General features: G+C 37.6%; 2 protein-coding genes across 7 annotated transcripts in view; one reads left to right on the forward strand and one right to left on the reverse strand.

The window, feature by feature from the left end:
- LOC105226049 (polyamine-transporting ATPase 13A3) overlaps positions 1-19,097 on the reverse strand; it is a 155,906-nt gene that overhangs the window by 61,984 nt on the left and 74,825 nt on the right. For 3 of the 6 annotated variants that reach the window (XM_049460136.1, XM_049460135.1, XM_049460134.1), the window contains exon 2: positions 15,539-15,980. The exons of 2 other annotated variants lie outside the window; for them this stretch is intronic. In XM_049460136.1, the coding sequence (XP_049316093.1) occupies positions 15,539-15,923 (385 nt within the window). In that variant the 5' untranslated portion in view covers positions 15,924-15,980. Of the gene's footprint in view, positions 1-15,538; positions 15,981-19,097 lie in introns of those variants that run through there. One more of the 6 variants, XM_049460138.1, reaches the window with a different exon arrangement.
- LOC125779446 (uncharacterized) lies at positions 6,455-7,288 on the forward strand. The gene is made up of 2 exons (XM_049460807.1): positions 6,455-7,080; positions 7,152-7,288. Exons 1-2 carry the CDS (start codon positions 6,462-6,464, stop codon positions 7,271-7,273), a joined length of 741 nt encoding a protein of 246 aa, XP_049316764.1. The 5' UTR covers positions 6,455-6,461; the 3' UTR covers positions 7,274-7,288.

A 19,097-nucleotide genomic window follows, 5' to 3' on the forward strand; every position in this document is an offset into this window, starting at 1 on the left:
TCACGAGGTGATAAGTGTAATTGAAAAATCACTACACCACAAACAATACACCATGGCTGCTTTTCTAGACATAGAGGGCGCCTTCAATAACATAGAAGTAAATGCGATAATTAATTTTCTGTCACATGGTGGCATAGATGACACTGTGTGCAGATGGATACTATCGATGCTTGAGAATAGGAAGATTATAGCTCCAAACGGCGCTACAACACAAACAAGCTATGTGAGTAGAGGGACGCCTCAAGGGGGAATCCTCTCTCCGCTTCAATGGGTTGTAGCGCTGAACGAAATACTCCTCCAACTAAACGGTGGCACGGGGGTATTCTCCGCTGATCTTGGCATATCTCTCTCTATACGTCTACCGAACTCGGCTAGCATCCTCCAAGCGGAAGTACTAGGCATAGAAAAAGCCTGCGAAGCTCTATTAGAAAACCACGGGAATATAAATAAAGCAACTATATTTACGGATAGCAAATACGAACAGCTTGGCAAGCTGGCTGACTGAGGTAATGCTCGAAAATACGAACTTGATTCCCCAATATATGACGATGGAGCAGACCTTCCATTGCCTGACCATGAAGAAGTTCGATTAGCAATTACCTGCCTGAAGAACAAGAAAGCGCCGCGGACCGATGGATTGCCGACCGAGCTATTCAAACACGGGGGCGAAGAACTGATAAGGAGCATGCGACAGCTTTTTTGCAGAATATGGTCGAACGAAAGCATGCCCAACGATTGGAATTTAAGTGTGCTCTGCTCAATCCACAATAAGGGATCCACGATCTGTGCCAACTACTGTTGTATAAGCCTCCGCAACATCGCGTATAAGGTTCTATCGAGCGAATTGTGTGAAATATTAAAGTAAAATCTTCGGAAAGACCCGTGAAAAACTTGGTATCCCCGCAAAACTAATACGGCAAATAAATCGCTCTCTTTCCATTAAGCTTCATTTAAGCTATGCGTAAATTAAAAAATCACTTAAAAGCGAGGAAGAATTAACACCCAAACGTATATAAGGAGGTTGTGCCCAAATTCAAGCAAGCCAAAATTCCCTTTGGAAACCTCAAAATTTCATGAAACAACATTCGAACAAGTCTTGACTTGAGTGGAAATGGGAGCCAAAGTAACAGAGAAAAGGCTAATTGTCCAAAGAACAACTTTAAGCTATCAATCTTACCCAACATAGCTAGCGAGTCTGTCGACTCTTTTAAGGCATCATCTTCCAAAATTATCATCATATTCATGAAAGAACACAATTCAAAGAAGTCGCCAGGACAGGATAATATTACCCCAAAAATGATAATTGAGTTATCAAATATTGCTGTAGACGTGCCCTCTTTGCTCTTCAATGCAATTCTTAATCTCGGATACTATCCTAATTATGGAAAAAGTCGCAGATTATCTTGAAAGACAAACCTGGGAAAGGCTTAACACAGCTGTCTTCATACAGACCCATCGGTCTTTTACCCTGTCTTCCTAAAATATTTGAAAAAGTGTTACTATCAAAGATGTCTCCTTTCCTCCACGAAAAGAATATAATACCAACGCACAAATTCGCGTTTCGTGAAAAACATACCACGGTAGAGCAAGTAAATATAATTACTAACGAAATAACAAAAGCGTTTGAGCACAGAGAGTACTGTTCAGCTATAGTTATTTGTAGATGTAGCTCAGGCGTTTGATAAGGTGTGGCATGATGTCCTTTTATGCTACCAGCTGGCGTTGTGCTGCGTGAAATTATGTGTTTGGAAACGAAAAGAAAGCTTAATTTATATTGTATTGAAAATCATTTATTTGCGATTTGTTTACATTTTTTCAATGTAACGCAGCTTGATAAACAACATTTTTTTGTGAACACGCCACGTATAGCTGGCTGTGCGAAAACCATGAAAACACACTTCTAGCGGCTATACTTGTGTCCTGTTGATTGTCATCACAAATGCAATTTTCCCAGGAAACTGAATACGTTCGAACTGAAAAGGCAAATCGTTGGAACTCAAAAGAATTCGTAGAATCAAGCATTCTGCCTTGACTTCGATAGCTGCGTCACAATCAGTCGGGTTCCATTACACAGTTTCGGCGCATGCAGATATCGAAACATAATGACAAATCCAACATTGAGACGCAAATGATGCGGCCGCATACCAGGCCTCTCCAAAGATTTTAGAAATACCACTGGATGATTCAGGGCTTCGTCTTCACTGTCAATTGCTGGCATGCTCCTCAAAAAGTTGCACACACCATACCATTCACAATACGCAATGATTCCAATGAAGTTGAACCACGTACATTAATACAGTCGTCGTTTTACGGGTGGATTGTATAAATTAGTCGTAATGCATTTCCGAATAGAGCAATGTTTTCACAAACGGATCACTGACGCAAATTGACTCGTCAATGTCAATTTTGTTCTTCAAATGAACTGCGAGATGCACAACAATCGTAAAACGATCATGAATTGTATAAGTAAATATCTAACAAAACGCTTTATTACAGTTCACGTATCGACCCATTTGATACGTGCTGATCTTATCTCGTTTAAGGCCAATAACCGCCATGTGGCTTCCTTTGGTGACTTACTTGCAAACGTATTTGACCGATTTTACCAAACAGCAATGCTCAAGAGTTTTGAACGTGAATTAGACAATAGTGGCGAATATGGTACGATCCATGTGTTGTTATCTTCCATATTCACTCCTACAAACCGAAGTGGGATTGTGGTGTCTGCAAGGTCCATGAACCATATTGGGTTTTAACACTTCGTATAATTCTGGATCTATCTCTGTATCAGGGAACGCCGAAAAAAGTTAAAAAAAAAATTTGTATGGAAAAATCACATGTTACATTTTAAGACCAATATTTTGGTATCCCCAGCGAATAAAGTAATTAAAGTAAATTATAAACTAAAGTATTTACCTAAATAGAAGGCTCATGTGGAGAAAACACATCACTAGTAAAATAACTTACATGAAGATAAGAGCTGCAAATTTAAATACACTTTGTCTAGACAAAAAGGTCGGATATAAACCGATTTGGATGTATGGCATTAAACTGTGGGGTACGACCTGTGCAACTAATATTGATATATTACAAAGGTTCCAATCAAAAATGCCTAGAACAATCACGTGTTCGCCTTGGTATATATGTATATGCGTAGTGAAAATATCCATAAATATCTTGGTATTCCTAGTGCAAGGAAAGAAGTAGAACACAGCAGAATTAAATATATATCTAAACTCCGAGATCACCCAAACCCTTTGGCTAATGCTTTGGTACATTCCTGCGATCAACACGCCTTAAAATAAGATATCTGCCCGCGTACTAAGGAGCAATGTACATATCACCGAAACAGCTCAATCACTTGCTTGAGCCTGTCTACTTTTTAAATAGATTTAAGATTTTATAACTTATTGGCTTTAAAAAAAAACAGATTCATTAAGTAAAGAGATATTGAAAAAAACTGAAGTTGAGCAATAGCAAAACCTCGCAGTTGCCAATGAGCAAAATGCCGTAAATTTTCCGCAGAACCTTTCTCTCGAAAACTCGCAACGTCGACTCATCAGATGTTGTCATCGTCCATGCCTGTGTACCATATAGCAGGACGGGAATAATAAATGACTTATAGAGATTGGATTTTATTCTTTGAAAGAGAATTTTACTTTTTAATTGCCTATTTAGTCCAAAGTAGAACCTACTGAGTGATTCTGTGTTGGATTTTAAGGCTAATGATGTTGTTGGTAGTGTTATTGGTTACAAGGTACGACTTCGAAATTATGACAGTCAACAGTCTGAAGAAAGCAGAACTAACGGCTATTGAGTATGCCGCAGTCTTGAAACCTTCCGTTAGTCGCCACATTTTTTCATAGTATTTTCGAGCATTACCCTAGTCGGCCAGCTTCTTAAGCTCTTCATACTCATGCGTCTCGGTCTCTTTCGTTTTTTGTCTACATGACGCCACTCTTCCGTATTCAACTTTCGGCATTCCACTCGTGTTGTGGGCGATCGCAACATTACGCGTTAGGCTGTCCGCTTGCTCTCCACTACGCCACGGCAGTCCTCATCGTAACTGCTGTTCTTTCGAACGTTACGAAAACCAATGGTATCGCTTGCAGCTGTACGTAAGGGACTTGAAATGCCGTCCCACAGTTCCCTTATACCGCGTTGTTGATGAATTCTCTCAGAGACCAGGAGTGTAAAAGAATGCCGTTTAGATGACGATTGTGATCGTAGCTTCTCGACGTCGTGCCTTCCCTGTGTTTGTTGATGGACGTGCTTTGTTGCACAGAGGCGGGCGCGTATCTTTGCTATAAGATAATGGTCCGAGTCGATGTTAAGTCCTCGGACGTACACACGTCAAGGGCAATGGAAATATATAGTCCATCTAACACAACATGATCGATTGGGCTTTGAGCTGTTCGATCTGGAGACAACGAAGTAGCTTGATGAATTTTCTTTTGCTGGAATCGCGTACTACAGCCAACCAAATTTCGAGCCTCAGCGAAGTCGATCAGCCTCAATCCATTTGAGAGGTTTCGCCATGGAGGCTGAATTTGAACTGTTTTACCAAGGATGTGTCTTCTTTGCCCACCCTGGCGTAAAATCTCCAAACATAATTTTTACATCGTGGACGGGGTAGTCGTCCCAAGGGCGATCCAGCCGCTCATAAAATACATATTTGGTGATATTGTCCTGCTCTTCCGTCATGGTCTAGGCTCAAATCAGTGTGATGTTGAAAAATTTAGCTCTGTTGCGAATTGTGGCTTAGACGCCCATCCATGGCCATGAATGCCAGGACTCGACGACATGGTCTTTTTTCACCACGAATCCCAGACTAAATATGCGATCTTTTATAAGGATGCTATAGTAAATGTAATAAGGACCCACTCGTCTCCATCCTTGTCCCGTCCATCGTATTTCTTGAACGGCGGTGATGTCAGCCTTTAGTTTTATGAGGACCAGCTGGACAGCGACGCTTTAACAATTGAGGGTCCGCATATTCCAGGTGCATCCCCTTTAACCATAGTCATTTTTACGTTTGCTGTGGTCGTCATCAAAAGCTGAGTATATTATATAATAAAAAAATTCGGAATAATTATGTATTTATTAGTAAAACAAATAACAAAATGATTTATGGTAACTGCCAATTTATTATTTACCAATTTCACCCGGGCTTCGCAGACATTGAATTCCTTGAATAAATATCAAAGATTATAAAATACTAAAAAACTAAATACATAGTATGTATACGAATACTATCCTGCGATGATCATCTGTGTGGTGGTGGTGTTAACCCTAATTTTGTTTTATTAACGCTTTTGATACAGTTTTGTTTTATTTTCAAACTTTTCAACAAACAATCCGAAATCTATTTTACAAACAGAAATTGAATTTCAATTTCTAGAATGGAAATTTGTTTCATCGATAATCCCTATGTATGAAACAATTTTATGTTTTTAACCATTGTCTCTTTACATGATAAACTGAAAATTTGTTTATTAATTTTTCATAACAGGAAAATGGCAATACTGGTATTTGTCGAAAATGTAAATACCCAAATATGTTGAAACTGTGAGTGTGTCAAGTAATTTAAACCCCGTTCTAGATACCTCGGATGAAATCTTACCCCATTCTTCTCCAATGGCTTCTTTCAATATTGATTTTCTTGTACATTGAGCTTCCCTATATACATAGTATTTCGTTCCAATGACGCCAAAAGGTGTTCAACTGGATGCATATCCGGCAATGGCAGTAGTTTAGGTACGTCGTAAAGTAACCATGACAATTTCGGCCGTAAGTTTATAGTCTAAGAGCCCGTGACATCCAGACCTTCGTCATTTCATAAAAGCTGAAAGTTTGTTGAAGTATGCTTTGAACATAGGTAAGAACGATGGCAAAATGTGAAATTCAAGTCATCGTGGCTTTGGGGGGTAGCGGGTGGGACAGGTGCATATAATAATTGATGGATTCTTCATGTTGCATACGATGAAAAATATTCCAAAAACATTCGGCAGCATTTCTAAAAAAATGTTGCAAATGGTTACTCAAATGCGAGCATCACGAGTTGACGTTATATTCGACCAATACTTTACACCATCGATCAAAAATTACGAACATACCGAGCGAACTGGAACTGATCAAATTCGGCCGAATAATTTTCAAAAGAATTAAAAAATTCTAACTTTAAAACGGCTCTTGTTGACTTTTTTATATCGCATTGGGCCACTGACGAAATGGCGCCATTTATTGGTAATAAAACCATCCATATCAATTTTAAACATTGCCAGTCTTTTGTTGTTAATGGGTAGAACAGCGTAGAATCCAGGATTGTGGAAGAGTTATCATGTCCTCAACATTAAGAGGCTGATACTAAAATAATATTTCATGTCATCAATAACTCAGCGCAAGCGAATATAGTTATCAGAAGTATCGATACCGATATTGCTGCTTTCATGCTTGGTCATATGCACCATATACCAAATGATTCCCGTGTTTGGATGCTAACAGGTACTGGAAATAATTTAAGGTATGTAGATCTCACAAAGATACACACCAAGTTAGGCGACTCCATTTACGAAAGCTTACCTGGGTTTCATGCAATCACAGGAAAATTAGGACCGTACAAAATATTAATTACTACAGAAAAATATCAAAAGGCATTTATAAAATTCGGCGACACTCAATTATTTGAAGATGATAGTGAAATACAAAGCACTTTTGACATAATACAGCAGTTCATATGTGATATATATAATGTTGGTACGATAATTGATGTTGATGCTGCCCGTCTTCAATTGTTTATTAATAATTATACGGTCTGCGATGTTAATGAAGCGTTTCAGCGAAAAAAAATATGCAATTTTGATGGGAACAGTCTGCCACCCTGTAAATCAGAGCTATTCCAACAATTTCGACGTGCTAATTATATATCCAGCATTTGGAATAATGCTCATAAGAAAATTCCATCAATACATGAACCAGCAAACAATGGTTGGGTACAAGTTAACAGCCAATACAATTTTAAATGGTTTGAAGGCGATCAGTTACCGAATTTTGTCAGTGATGCACTGCAAACTATATCAGGTATATACATATTACTTCAAATTATTATACATAAATTTTTACTTTTCATAATTGTGTAACTTTTTTTACAGAAACTAACGAAGAAGATGACACTGACAATGAGCCAGAAGAAATATGGTGCAGCAGTGATGAAGAGTATGAAGAAAATTACGAAATCAATATTAATAATGAAAGCTATGTAGAATGTTTATAATTTTGTAAATTTCAAAAGAAACAATGCGCTTCTTTGAAAATTTAAATAAATATTTCTATTAATTAGATATGATAAATAATTTCTATAGCCTATATGTCGTAATTACAAAAGAAATATTTTCATTCCTTTTATGTATTAGCTATGCAATCAAATTTGAATGAGAAGTTTAATTTCGCATTAAATTTACACATTATTTAGTAATTTACCAAATAGGTTAATTTTTAAACTTTTTTTGAAATTTTAAGTCGTAAATAATTACACAATAACATCATTCGATCGCTCCTGACGCGCTATCTCACTCGCACCTATACGATTGTATATTGCCTCGCGCTCGTACCTATACCCTTGGTATTGGGACCCAATATGTTTGTCTGGCCTAGGTAGGAACTGTCGAAACTGTCTGGCAACTGAGAAAACATCTTCTAATAGTCACCCAAATAACATGTATAAATTTTAACTTTTATACTATAACGAAAGTAGAATTAAAATTTATTAAAGTTTTAGGGCGTCTGGCAAGGGATTGCCACCATAAAAAGTGTCTGGCAATAAATAAGATGGTTTGTAATGTTATTCCGAATAACATATTAAAAAATTACGCTTTATAAAATAACGAAAGTTGGCTGTTATTTTATGCACCCGCTACCCCCCAAAGCCACGATGACTTGAATTTCACATTTTGCCATCGTTCTTACCTATGTTCAAAGCATACTTCAACAAACTTTCAGTTTTTATAAAATAACGAAGGTCTGGATGTCACGGGCTCTTACTCTATTAAGGTCGTTGTCATATTGGAAGAAATATTTATTACCAAACCCAAACCTTCAAATGCTTTGCCGTACATTGGCTTTTAAAATATCCAAATATGCAAACCTATCCACAGTGGATTTAATAAATTAGAATTTTCCAACGCCACCGACTGCCATACACCGCCACATCATTGCTCCTCCACCACCATACTCGACGGTGGGAAATAAACTTCCTTTGTTAAGCGCTGTCCCCGTTTTTGTCAAACAATTATCCATCCTTTGATGCCGAAGATACAAAATTTACTATCATCCACAATTCTAAAGCATGTTGACGTAATTATTTTCGAAGGCGATACGTTTTAGTCGGTTTTGCAAGTAAATGCACATTTTTTCAACAATTATCGCTTTTTGTCGTTAGTTTTGACCTTCCTTATGCAGTTTTATTATAATTTGTCTTTTGCTAACGTCTGTTTCCTTTCTTTTTGAAACCATGATTAATATAAATAAAAAAACCACTGAAAATCTATATGTATAATATTGGGTAGTCGAAAAAGTCTTTTCGTATTATGCCAACAGATGTCGTTACAGTCGTATATCTCCAGTGCTACCAATCACATTGTGTCATAAGTTGAAAAAAAGTTACAACTGTTCAAAAATGAGTGAAAATAATGAAGAAGTTAGCTATATTTTGAAATTTTTGTATAAAAGTAGGGAGCAATGTCATGCAAGCCACCAATGAAATTTGTGAAGTTTAGGGAGAGGCTGCTGTATCAGTTCGTGTAGCACAAGAATGGTTCGCTCGCTTCCGTTCTGGAAATTTCGATTTAAACTGATGGAATAATGTCTCTAGCGGAAAATGGCAAAAAGTGGTCGACCAAAAATATTTGTTTATTTATTTATTAGTATAAATGTAAAAAACAAATAATTTGTAGTTTGATTAGAAATACGAAAAGACTTTTCCGACAGCCCAGTATATAAGATTTATGCCATAAACAAACGCTATTGTTATTAAATTCAACATACTGTGGCTACGATAGTTTGAAACGAATTATAATGAGCGTACACTTTTGACGCACGCATTACAAGGCTGCAGTAACAAAAATGTCGTTATGACTGTGCAAAAGAATTTGTGGTGCCAACATCTTAGCTTGCTACTATTAATACCGTTTATGGAGAATTTCTATTATTTTGGCGATTCTTTTATACATTCTGTGAAATAAATATGTATTTATTTCAACGTTTGGGAGTGTGTATGTTTGTTACTTCTTCACGACTAAATGGCTAGATCCTTTTTAATAAAGTTTACTGCAAGAAAATATCTTGTTTTAATGGAAAATCGATACGAAGAAATTCGCGGATAATGTATGGGGAACTTTGTACATAACTTTTTCAATTAAAACATGGTACTTAAAATGACTTTCAATTCATAAGTAAACACACGCGCGTTCAGTCGCTTGTCTTGAAGCCGGGACCGCGGGGAGTGACATGGATGCCCATTAGAAATAACGTTGACCCAATCGGACTGATGACCTTGTCGGATGCATGCGATTTATAATTAATTTATGTAATATATAAAATACACATACATTAGGTAGAAAAAGTCTCCGCTCACTAATTCGTGGAATGAGTTTTAATAAAAATATTGATAAAATATACATATGTGGTCTTTTAAATTCTTATTACAATATCAGATCCGCATACTTATAGCATTACAGTCGCCAAACTTCTTGGTATTCCTATGTAGCTTTTCAATGCTAATGGCAGTTTTTGAATGCTACTAATACGAGTATACATATGTACATTAGGGTGTGTCATTCTGGGGCAACCTTTTTTTTCAACTGAAAAACAGGCTCAAAACCTTCGAAAATGTGTAAAAAAGTCACTCAAAAGATGAGCTCTTAATATTAATATTAAGAGGTGCCTTCTTCAAATTTTCTGTTTTCCATATAAATTACATGCAAAAAAAATAGTTTTTTTTTGTGGTGGTTATTGTGCGGAGGTTTTATATGTGCCCCGATAGCTGCCAGTAGGGATGGTAAACTCGACTCCGATTCTACTCGAAAATCGAGTTTTCTCGTGAAATAATCGATTTTTAAAAATCGATTTTCAGTAGTCGAAGTGGAGTAAGAATCGGTTCTTGACATTCGAAAAATCGACCATCGGGGCACATATAAAACCTCCGCACAATAACCACCACAAAAAAAATGATTTTTTTTTCCATGTAATTTATATGGAAAACAGAATATTTGAAATAGGCACCTCTTAATATTAATATTAAGAGCTCATCTTTTGAGTGACTTTTTTTTACACATTTTCGAAAGTTTTGAGCCTGTTTTTCAGTTGAAAAAAAAAGGTTGCCTCAGAATGGCACACTCTAATGTACATATCGCTCATTTGCTGCAAGACCGGCATAATTCAAAAAACGTAATTTTTGAGTTAATGCTGCAGAATTGTTCGTTATATCATACTTCATGTTGAGTGAAAAATTCATATGAATACCTCTTATATGCTCCGCTTGAGAAGAGGTGTAAGGTTGGAGTCACCGTGTAAGGTTGTAGTAAGTTGAAAACTTTAAACGCGTTTTCTGGCGAATCGATTTTTTTGACTTATGCCGGTCTTGCAGCAAATGAGCGATATAATAAGCAGAAAAAGTTTCTGCTCACTGCTAATTGCATTAGTTTATTGTACTTTCGTCGCGTTTAAGACATGTTGATTTTTTGTGCGTTGTTGTCAATAATATATATTTAACGAATCGAAAGAAAAGACTGCAATTTTTGTGTAAATTTGTCTCAATTATTCAGCTTTAATCGAAATGAAGCAAAGTGCTGACAAATTAGGGTTGCCAAACGTGTTTTGCTTCCAACAGGACAATGAACTTGTTTGTCTTTGGCTACTTTACAATGCTCCAAAACAGCTACATTCACCCCCAAAATCACCTGACCTCAATAGAGTAGAGCATTTATGGGATCTATTGGCGCGCAAAATCCGCACACATACGATAACCAGCAAAGAAATGCTCCAGACCGCTATATTGGATGAATGGAGTAAAATATCGGCAACAGAAACAAAGAAATTAGTACATTCCATGCCTAAACGTCTAGCAAAAGTTCTAAAATTTCGAGGCTACCCACCAGCTATTAAATTTTTTATAATTACTTCATATGCTATTGTTTTATTCGATAAGCGGAGACTTTTTCTGCCTTATTTAATTGTTTTTTAAAATGTCACTGAGCTTTGTGACTTTTGTTTATTGAATTATTAGAAAAAAAATTATATTTTTTTTTAACAAAAAGAAATCATTTAATAAAACAAAAAACAAATTTTGAAATCTATTAAATGGTCAAACTTTTATCTCAGTTTAAAAGATTTTGCACCCAATGAGCGGAGACTTTTTCTACCTAGTGTATGTATAATAGGTATAAATACAAACATATATATAATGGGTATAAACATAAATATAGAGATAGTCGGTACGATCGACATAAAGGTTGAGGTCCTGATGTTTCGGGCGGGCCGATATGTAAAATGTAAGAAAGCGGCATGTAGAATGCTCGACTTACCGTTAGCCACTTTCTGAGAGGCATGTGTGACGATGAGTTTTTTTGAGGACGTCAGGCCACTGGGATGACTATGTTGAGAGTGCTCTTTGTGATTATATGCACTTGTGTACTCTCCAACATCCGGCAATTGTGGGACAAATATAAAAACGCTTTATTAGAAGACATTGCTCGCCAATACAAAGAGATAACACTAGTACACGATGACATTATTTTTAACAAAGCGCTAAAAATATTGAGGGTAAAATTTTGGGTTGGTTGGAAAAATACTGCTTGATTTCAGTATACCTGCTTTACAAAGAACGGCTGAATTGCCCACTGATTTCGTCAGAGAACTTGGTTATGATAGTGCGACTATGTGAATTCAAGTCAATCAAACACAGTCCCTCCTGCTACTATCGGAACTAAGACAGATTTTCAATTTAATGAGAAATCGAGTAGCTAGCGAACGAGGCCACCAAACTTTCTTGCTAAACTTTCTTCTGGCACAGTTGCGCAAATAGAAAGTGTTGCGCTATATTTTTTTAAGTGGTGACGGAACCGCACACTCAGTATTTAAGCTCCCGCTGAACCTTGCAAGTGAAGAAATGCTCATTTGCAATATCATCAAAAGTGATCGTCACGGTGCTCTATTACAATGGTGCACATTGATCGAACGATTGAAGCACTGGATCGTGCAAAACAATCAGAGCAATCGAATCTTGATGTGTGGAGTGATCATCTTGCTGCTAGGTGATTTTCGACAGTCGTTGTCAACTATCAAGTGAGGTACCGGGGCAGATGAGTAAACGCATGCCTCATGGCTACGCCGTTGTGGGCTAAGATGGAATAGTTACAGCTGAAAACTGTCTTTAAGCTCTTTAATGATCACGAGTGTGCACTCTCCCACAAGCGCTTCTCGAGGTTGGCTCATCGACGGATACTAACGGCCATTTAACCTTTGACAGACTATTTAGCAATGTTGTTAGCTCAGAAGATAACCTTATTAATGAGGTATTTCCGAGTTTACAAGAAAACCTGACTAGCGAAGAGTGGTTGCGCGAAAGAGATAACGTGGCGCCCAAACAAGAACTAGTAGAAAAAATAATATTAGAGCTAGTTCCAGGTGAAGTGAGAACCTACATCTCAATTGTTACGGCGATGACAACTGATGACGCAACTATATACACTTTAGAGTTCTTATATTCTCTCGACCTGTCTGTGGTACCCTCCCACAAGTTCAAACTCAAAGTTGGTGTGCCTGTCATACTGATGCGCCAAACGCTTACAATTTCTTTTAAAAGTGACGTTCTCTATCACAATAAATATCAGTCAAAGACAATCTCTGAAATTAGCTGGCATTCACCTGGACACCCCTTGCTTCTCCCATAGACAACTGTAATCATTTTATTGACGCAGACAACAACTTCCGCAATGTGATTTTTCGGAATGAACAGTCATTAGTTTTGCTGTTAATATACATTCTGACACCGCATAGCAATGCTAGTGTTAGAATGTATGCCGAAATATACTATAAGAACAATAAAGCACGGCGTTCTCAGTATTATGGTTTGGCCGGTTTTTCTTACTATGGTTATTGGTTCATTGGTTTAAAACTATGATAATTCAGCATGCATATGTTGATATTTTGCAAAAGCTGATGTGTAAGGACAATCGGATAAGCTTGATGAACTGGTCCCTACAATCGTCAGATCTGCGCTCAATTGAAAATCTTGGGGCCGATTTAGGTTAGACTAGATTAGGGTCGATTTAAAGAAAGGTATGTTTAATTGTCAGCCGAAAAACAATTACTAAGTTATTGTCTGCTATCCTCCGCTAATGGTAGACACCTGCCGTGATGCAAGGGCTTAATTGCGATGCATTTACGGCATCTCCCTACCTTCATGAGCGGTGCTGCATGGCATCTCTCCGGGGGGTTGGCAGAAGCTGCATGTGTGCGACGACCAATAGCTAGCACCTCCTAATCCAGGGTGTTATGCGACTCCGGTATTCATTGAATAGTTTGCAGCCAGGAGGTTAAATCGGCTGTATTTGAACGGAGCCTTCCCAACACCGTTAGGGCTGATGAGGAATAGCCTGGCGATGACGTATATCCCAGAACCATAGAGAATTGCGAAGGTAATATTCATCCCCAAGGTAAGTAGGAGAGACTACTCGTTTGTCAAATCCGATTAGTCTTACATCCCCCATCAATTGTGGGCAGGGAGTTGGAGATGTCGAAAGAGGCCAAATTCCTTGGCCTTACATTAGACTCATCCCTACGGTAGAATAAGCATGTGGATCTAACGCTGTCCAAAACCACCAAGGCTCTCATGATATGCAGACGCCTGGCCGGAAGATCCTGACGATGCAAGCCACCAAATAATTTTAGAGTTACTCTGAGCCATAAGACAGAGTGGAATGACTCCAGACTCAAGATACTGCTGAGAAACAGTACTATCCAGTGATACACTGACAGCTCGAAAACACCGGAAGACATTGGAGCAGGTAATGCGGGACCGCATACCAAGATATCCATACCAATGGGACGTTTTCCAAGCATTTTTCAAGCAGACGTTTTTGGTATAAGTCAGTACGTAGAACTTCATCTCCACCGCAACTATGGCAACAAGGGTATCGCCATTCTAAGCGATAGTAAAGTGGCACTAAAAGCGGTCTCAGCATATGAGATTAAATCGACTTTAGTAGAGAAGTGGATAGAAAGGTTGAACCGCCTATCAGTATACACCTAATCTGCGTGCCGGGGCATAACGGGGAAATGAGCTAGCCTACGAATTAGCCCGCTCTGCGGCAGCGTCTAAGATAACGAGACCAGAACCAAGCATCGCAGTGGGGTCCCACTCTCTTAAGGAGCTGCTCCGCACGGAGGAAAGAGTGGAGAGGGAACAGCACTGGCAGCAGGCAGCAGGAATGCGCCATGCTAGGCTCAGGAAGCACTTATCCAACATGGGCATAGTATCTTGCGCAAAATGCAGGTTCTGCGACTTGGAACAGAAAACACCAGCACACGTGATTATGGATTGTCCAATTTGCAGAAGCTAGCTTAAGGCCCTGGGTTCCATCTACACGGAAAGGAATCAAATCACCTCAGTAGCGCCAAACAGGCTCCTGGAATTATTCAGGATGCTGGACCTTGGTGACCATATGTGATATAGGAGAGGGCACAATAGATCCTACGTCACAGTGCTAAACCTCAATATTAGCTATATATCTATCTATAGTCTGCTATTGAGCGGTCTTAGAAGGCGATTCCAGTGGAAAGATATCAGAAACTAGTTGCCTCCACAGCCACGATTTACCACAATAACAAAGTATAAAAGTATAAGTTTAAGAATAAAGTTTTGTTTATGTAAAATTGAAATACTATAAAATGAATACACGTTTTTGTTACACAGCTTTATTAGTATATTTTATTTAACAACATTTAAGTGGAGATGCTATTTGTTTGAAGGAGTGCATTTCTTGTAGTGACATATATGACAACTTCTTTAAGTGTTGTTAAATTCTAATTTTAATAGAATAATAAGCCCGTTTGTTATGCCGAGTATTTTATAAAATACAACGTCTAGATAGTTAAACAATTCCAAGATTTTGTTTGTCAAACATTTGTAATGAAAAATATATAAATTAAAAAGTGTGTATAAAGTGTGTTAAACAAAGTGAAATAGCGTGCATTATTGTCCCAATTTTTGAAGTTTTATAACAAAAATTTCGAAAACTGTAAGTCTGCTGTGATTAGATTTTTTAATCTTGAGAACGTTTCCCATTCGTATCATGGTATGGATCGCAGCGCCAAAGATTTTTTTTCATTTTTGGGATTTTTTCACAAAGTGTACAGCATAAATAAGCTGTGGCAATTGGCAGTGCATGATTTGAACTAAAAACGTCTGTGTTTTTCGATTCTATTAACTAGCGTACTTATAATATTTTTTCGGATGCATATTACTAAGTATTTTACTCACCTTTTGCAAGGAGTTGAGAATCTTGCGATACATGATCTTCTCCATCGTTGGCTCTATGAGTTAAGAAACTCTGGTGGCGTGCCTCATTGCACGATGTCGATTTACTTGCAATGCCATTCTGAAGTTGCGGCTCGTGAAAACTCACATTAGCATGCTTCGAAGGTAAATCTGTTGGAGACGAACCGCCGCTACTATAAGAGACACCGCTGGGTTGACGTGAGGTACTTTTTTCGTGATGAGTAATCATCTGATAAGACGAATTATTGAGTTGAAGTAAGTTATCCTGTTTCATTCCTCTTTTGGTAAAGTGCATCTTTGACGTATTAACTAAGATTTGACATTTTTGGTCAGGGGGCTGTGGCTGTGTATCACTCTGATTGTTCATTGACACAAATTTTGGATTAGACGAATTTTGCAATATTGTATCTTGTTATTCAGAAACCTGTAGGGATAGCTCTTGCAATCTCTGTTCATATAACTGTCGACGCAATTAAAACCCTTTTTAGTCGTGAAACACTTTTTTGCATTCGCAACCGCTAGAAATTTGTCTGCATTCACCGATGTTGGCCTTTCAGTGTAATACGCCATAATTTCACGAAGCAGTAATGGTGCAATCTTTTGAAATTCAGGATTTGTTATTAACACAACATCTCCCTTTAGCACTGATTAATTACACTGCCCGTTATTCATATGTATATCATATTTAGCTTTTGTTAACACTATTTAATAACTTTCCTTAATATTGTTTGTTAATGCCGGCTGTATAAACTTAATCATGCCTTATAATATTTTTAAAAAATTTACTTTACGCATGCAAATAATAAATAGTAGCAAACCAAAATTGGTCCATTTTACAAAATAATATATTTGAGTTGGTATTATAATAATGCTGGAGTCCTTTCCATTTTCTATTCTGTAGTATTAATATTTATTCTATAGAAAAACGTAATACTTTGGTTTACTAAAGCAGTCATAGCCAGTAATATGGTTATCTGTAGACTAGATCCCAGCAAAGGAAAATTCATCAAGCTACCTGGCTGTCTCCGGTTCGAAAAACTACCAACAAAAACTTTCCGGTTGTGTAGGTTATAGACGGAAGATACGTCTCCAGTGTTTTAAATGTTCGTACGTTTCGAGGTCCTAACTTCGCCTCGGAACACTATCTTGTTACTGCCACAGAGACTTCGAGAAGCTGCAATCACAACAGACAGCCGGACGATTATCTGCTCGACTTGCACTCCTGCTCTTTGAGAACACTCATCAGCAACTCGGTATAAAGAAACTGTGGACGACTCCGTACAGCTGCAAGCGAAACAATTGATTTTCGGAAAAGACAAAAGGACAGCTGGTACGATTAGGAATGCCATGTCGCAGTAAAGAGAAAACAGTCTACCTTCTTCGCAACGTTACAATCGTTACTGCGGGATCGGATAGATACCGAGAGTTGAACAGAGAAGCGAGACGTATTTGCAGACAAAAACCGAGAGAGGTCGAAATGCGTGATTCTCAGAGCATACTAAAATTATGGAGGGACCTCTTATCCATCCTATAACACCATGAGATGGTGAACCCGATTCCCCAATCGATGACGATAAAGTAGATGTTCCATTGCCCGACTAAGAAAAAGTTCGAATAGCAATTACCCGTTTGAAGAACAACAAAACGGCAGGGCCGATGGAGTGCTGGCCGAGCTATTAAAATACGGCGGCGAAGAAATCTTGCCATACCAAGCAAGGTTTCAGACAAGCAGACTCCAAATCGTGTAACTTCTTCAATCAATTGCTGGAGAAAATATTGCGAGCTGCAGAGCTAAATAGAGAAGGTACAATCTTCTACAAAAGCGTACAGCTGCTGGCGTACGTCGATTATATTAATATAATTGGCATCAACTACCGCGCCGTTAGTTCTGCTTTGTACAGACTGGATAAGGGAACGCGGCGTATGATGCTGAAAATCTCCTGTCATTAAACAAAAAGTCGCCGCACTCGCGACTTGGCTCCAACGTCACTGTTGACAGTCATAATTTCGAGGTCGTAGATAATTTCGTCTATCTTGAAATCAGTAACAACATCAACCTCGAAATCTAACGCAGACTAACTTTTGGCAACAGGTGCTTTTTCCCGACTGAATAGGCAATTGAGAAGTATAGTCGACGAACAAAGACCAAACTCTAAAAATTACTCATCATCTGCCACAAAGGCATGGAAGATGACAACATCTGATGAGCCGAAGCTGCGAGAGTGAACGGCTATACGGAAGATTTATGGTCCGTATGCCGCAGTCGATGGAAAGATGAGCTGTTCGAGATATACGATTTTTTCGACAAGAAAAGATTTGAGATTTTACTGAAAGTTTACAAAATAAGCAAACTATTAGAACATAGGTCTTTCGTTTTTACAGATTTAAATATATCCGTAAAATTAATAAAATATTATTCGAAAATATTTATGACAAGTATCATAGGTCTAAGTTCAGGTGTAACCGAACATTTTATACTCTTGCAAATTCCATCGATTGAAGCCGGAGAAATACTTTCAGGTTCTGATAAAGTGTTTTATTCCACGAATTTGTGAATAGATTACAAACAGACAAACTTTGATTTTTAATAAAATAAGTTACAGGTAATAATCTCATTTAGTTCTATTGCTATATTTTACTTCAGGTCAGCTAATTATCTATTAAAAATCATCCTCAAATAAGATAAGGAAGAGTCTAAGTTTAATGTATTAAGTTTAAGAGGAAAAAGTCAAGCATAGGAAACGAAATTCATAATATTAGGGATTTGAGGTTTACAAATATTTTTTTTTCATATTCAGAGCAAAGCCATTAATATAATTTTAAAATTTCTATGGAAACTTGTACACTTAATTTCATGGAAATATCACACATTTGCACGAACTTAAGGGGTTATATCCACTTGTGATTTTCAAAAAATCGATTTTTCATTTTTTGAACATACATATATTGAAGAATATTCTCTGAAAATTTCGAATCGATCTGACAATTAGTTTCGGAGATATGAGCGTATTACTTAGAACGTTTCCGAGCGTTCGAAAGTAGGCGGAGCACGAGCCGGAGTAGCCGTTCACGAAACTTTAAACGCGTTTATCTCAAAACCGTGTTTTCAGAGTCGGTGAGGAAAATTTCTCCGAAACCGCTAAACCAATCGGTTTGAAATTTTCACACGACTTACTCAGATATATTTTTCAGGTAATAATCGAAGGAATAACGTTTTGGACAATAATTTCGATTTTTTAAGCCACTTTGAAGTGTAAAATTTTCATGGAAAACTGATTTTTTTTTTTTGAACAGCCGCCATTTTGTCAAAAATCAAAATTTTGACTAGACCTTCGATCATTACCTGTATTTATTTATCATAAAACTAAATATTTTTGGTTTTCAAATAATTTGGACCAGAGATATCTTGCTCACCGCCAAGAACTTTTTTTGGACGTCTCTCCGCAGATCATCTACAGGATCTAGGGGATCCAATATTTTTTGAAATAAACCGCTGATTGTTAAAGAAAATTAAATTCTGTTTAAGTACATTTTTTCCATT

Source organism: Bactrocera dorsalis, chromosome 6 (assembly GCF_023373825.1).
Source record: "Bactrocera dorsalis isolate Fly_Bdor chromosome 6, ASM2337382v1, whole genome shotgun sequence".
NCBI lineage: Eukaryota > Metazoa > Arthropoda > Insecta > Diptera > Tephritidae > Bactrocera > Bactrocera dorsalis.

Coding starts and splice junctions, on each gene's coding strand:
- LOC125779446 (XM_049460807.1), top strand. CDS start 6,462: ATGCACCATATACCAAATGATTCCCGTGTTTGGATGCTAACAGGTACT. Junction 7,081..7,151: donor TGCACTGCAAACTATATCAG/GTATATACATAT, acceptor CTTTTTTTACAG/AAACTAACGAAGAAGATGAC.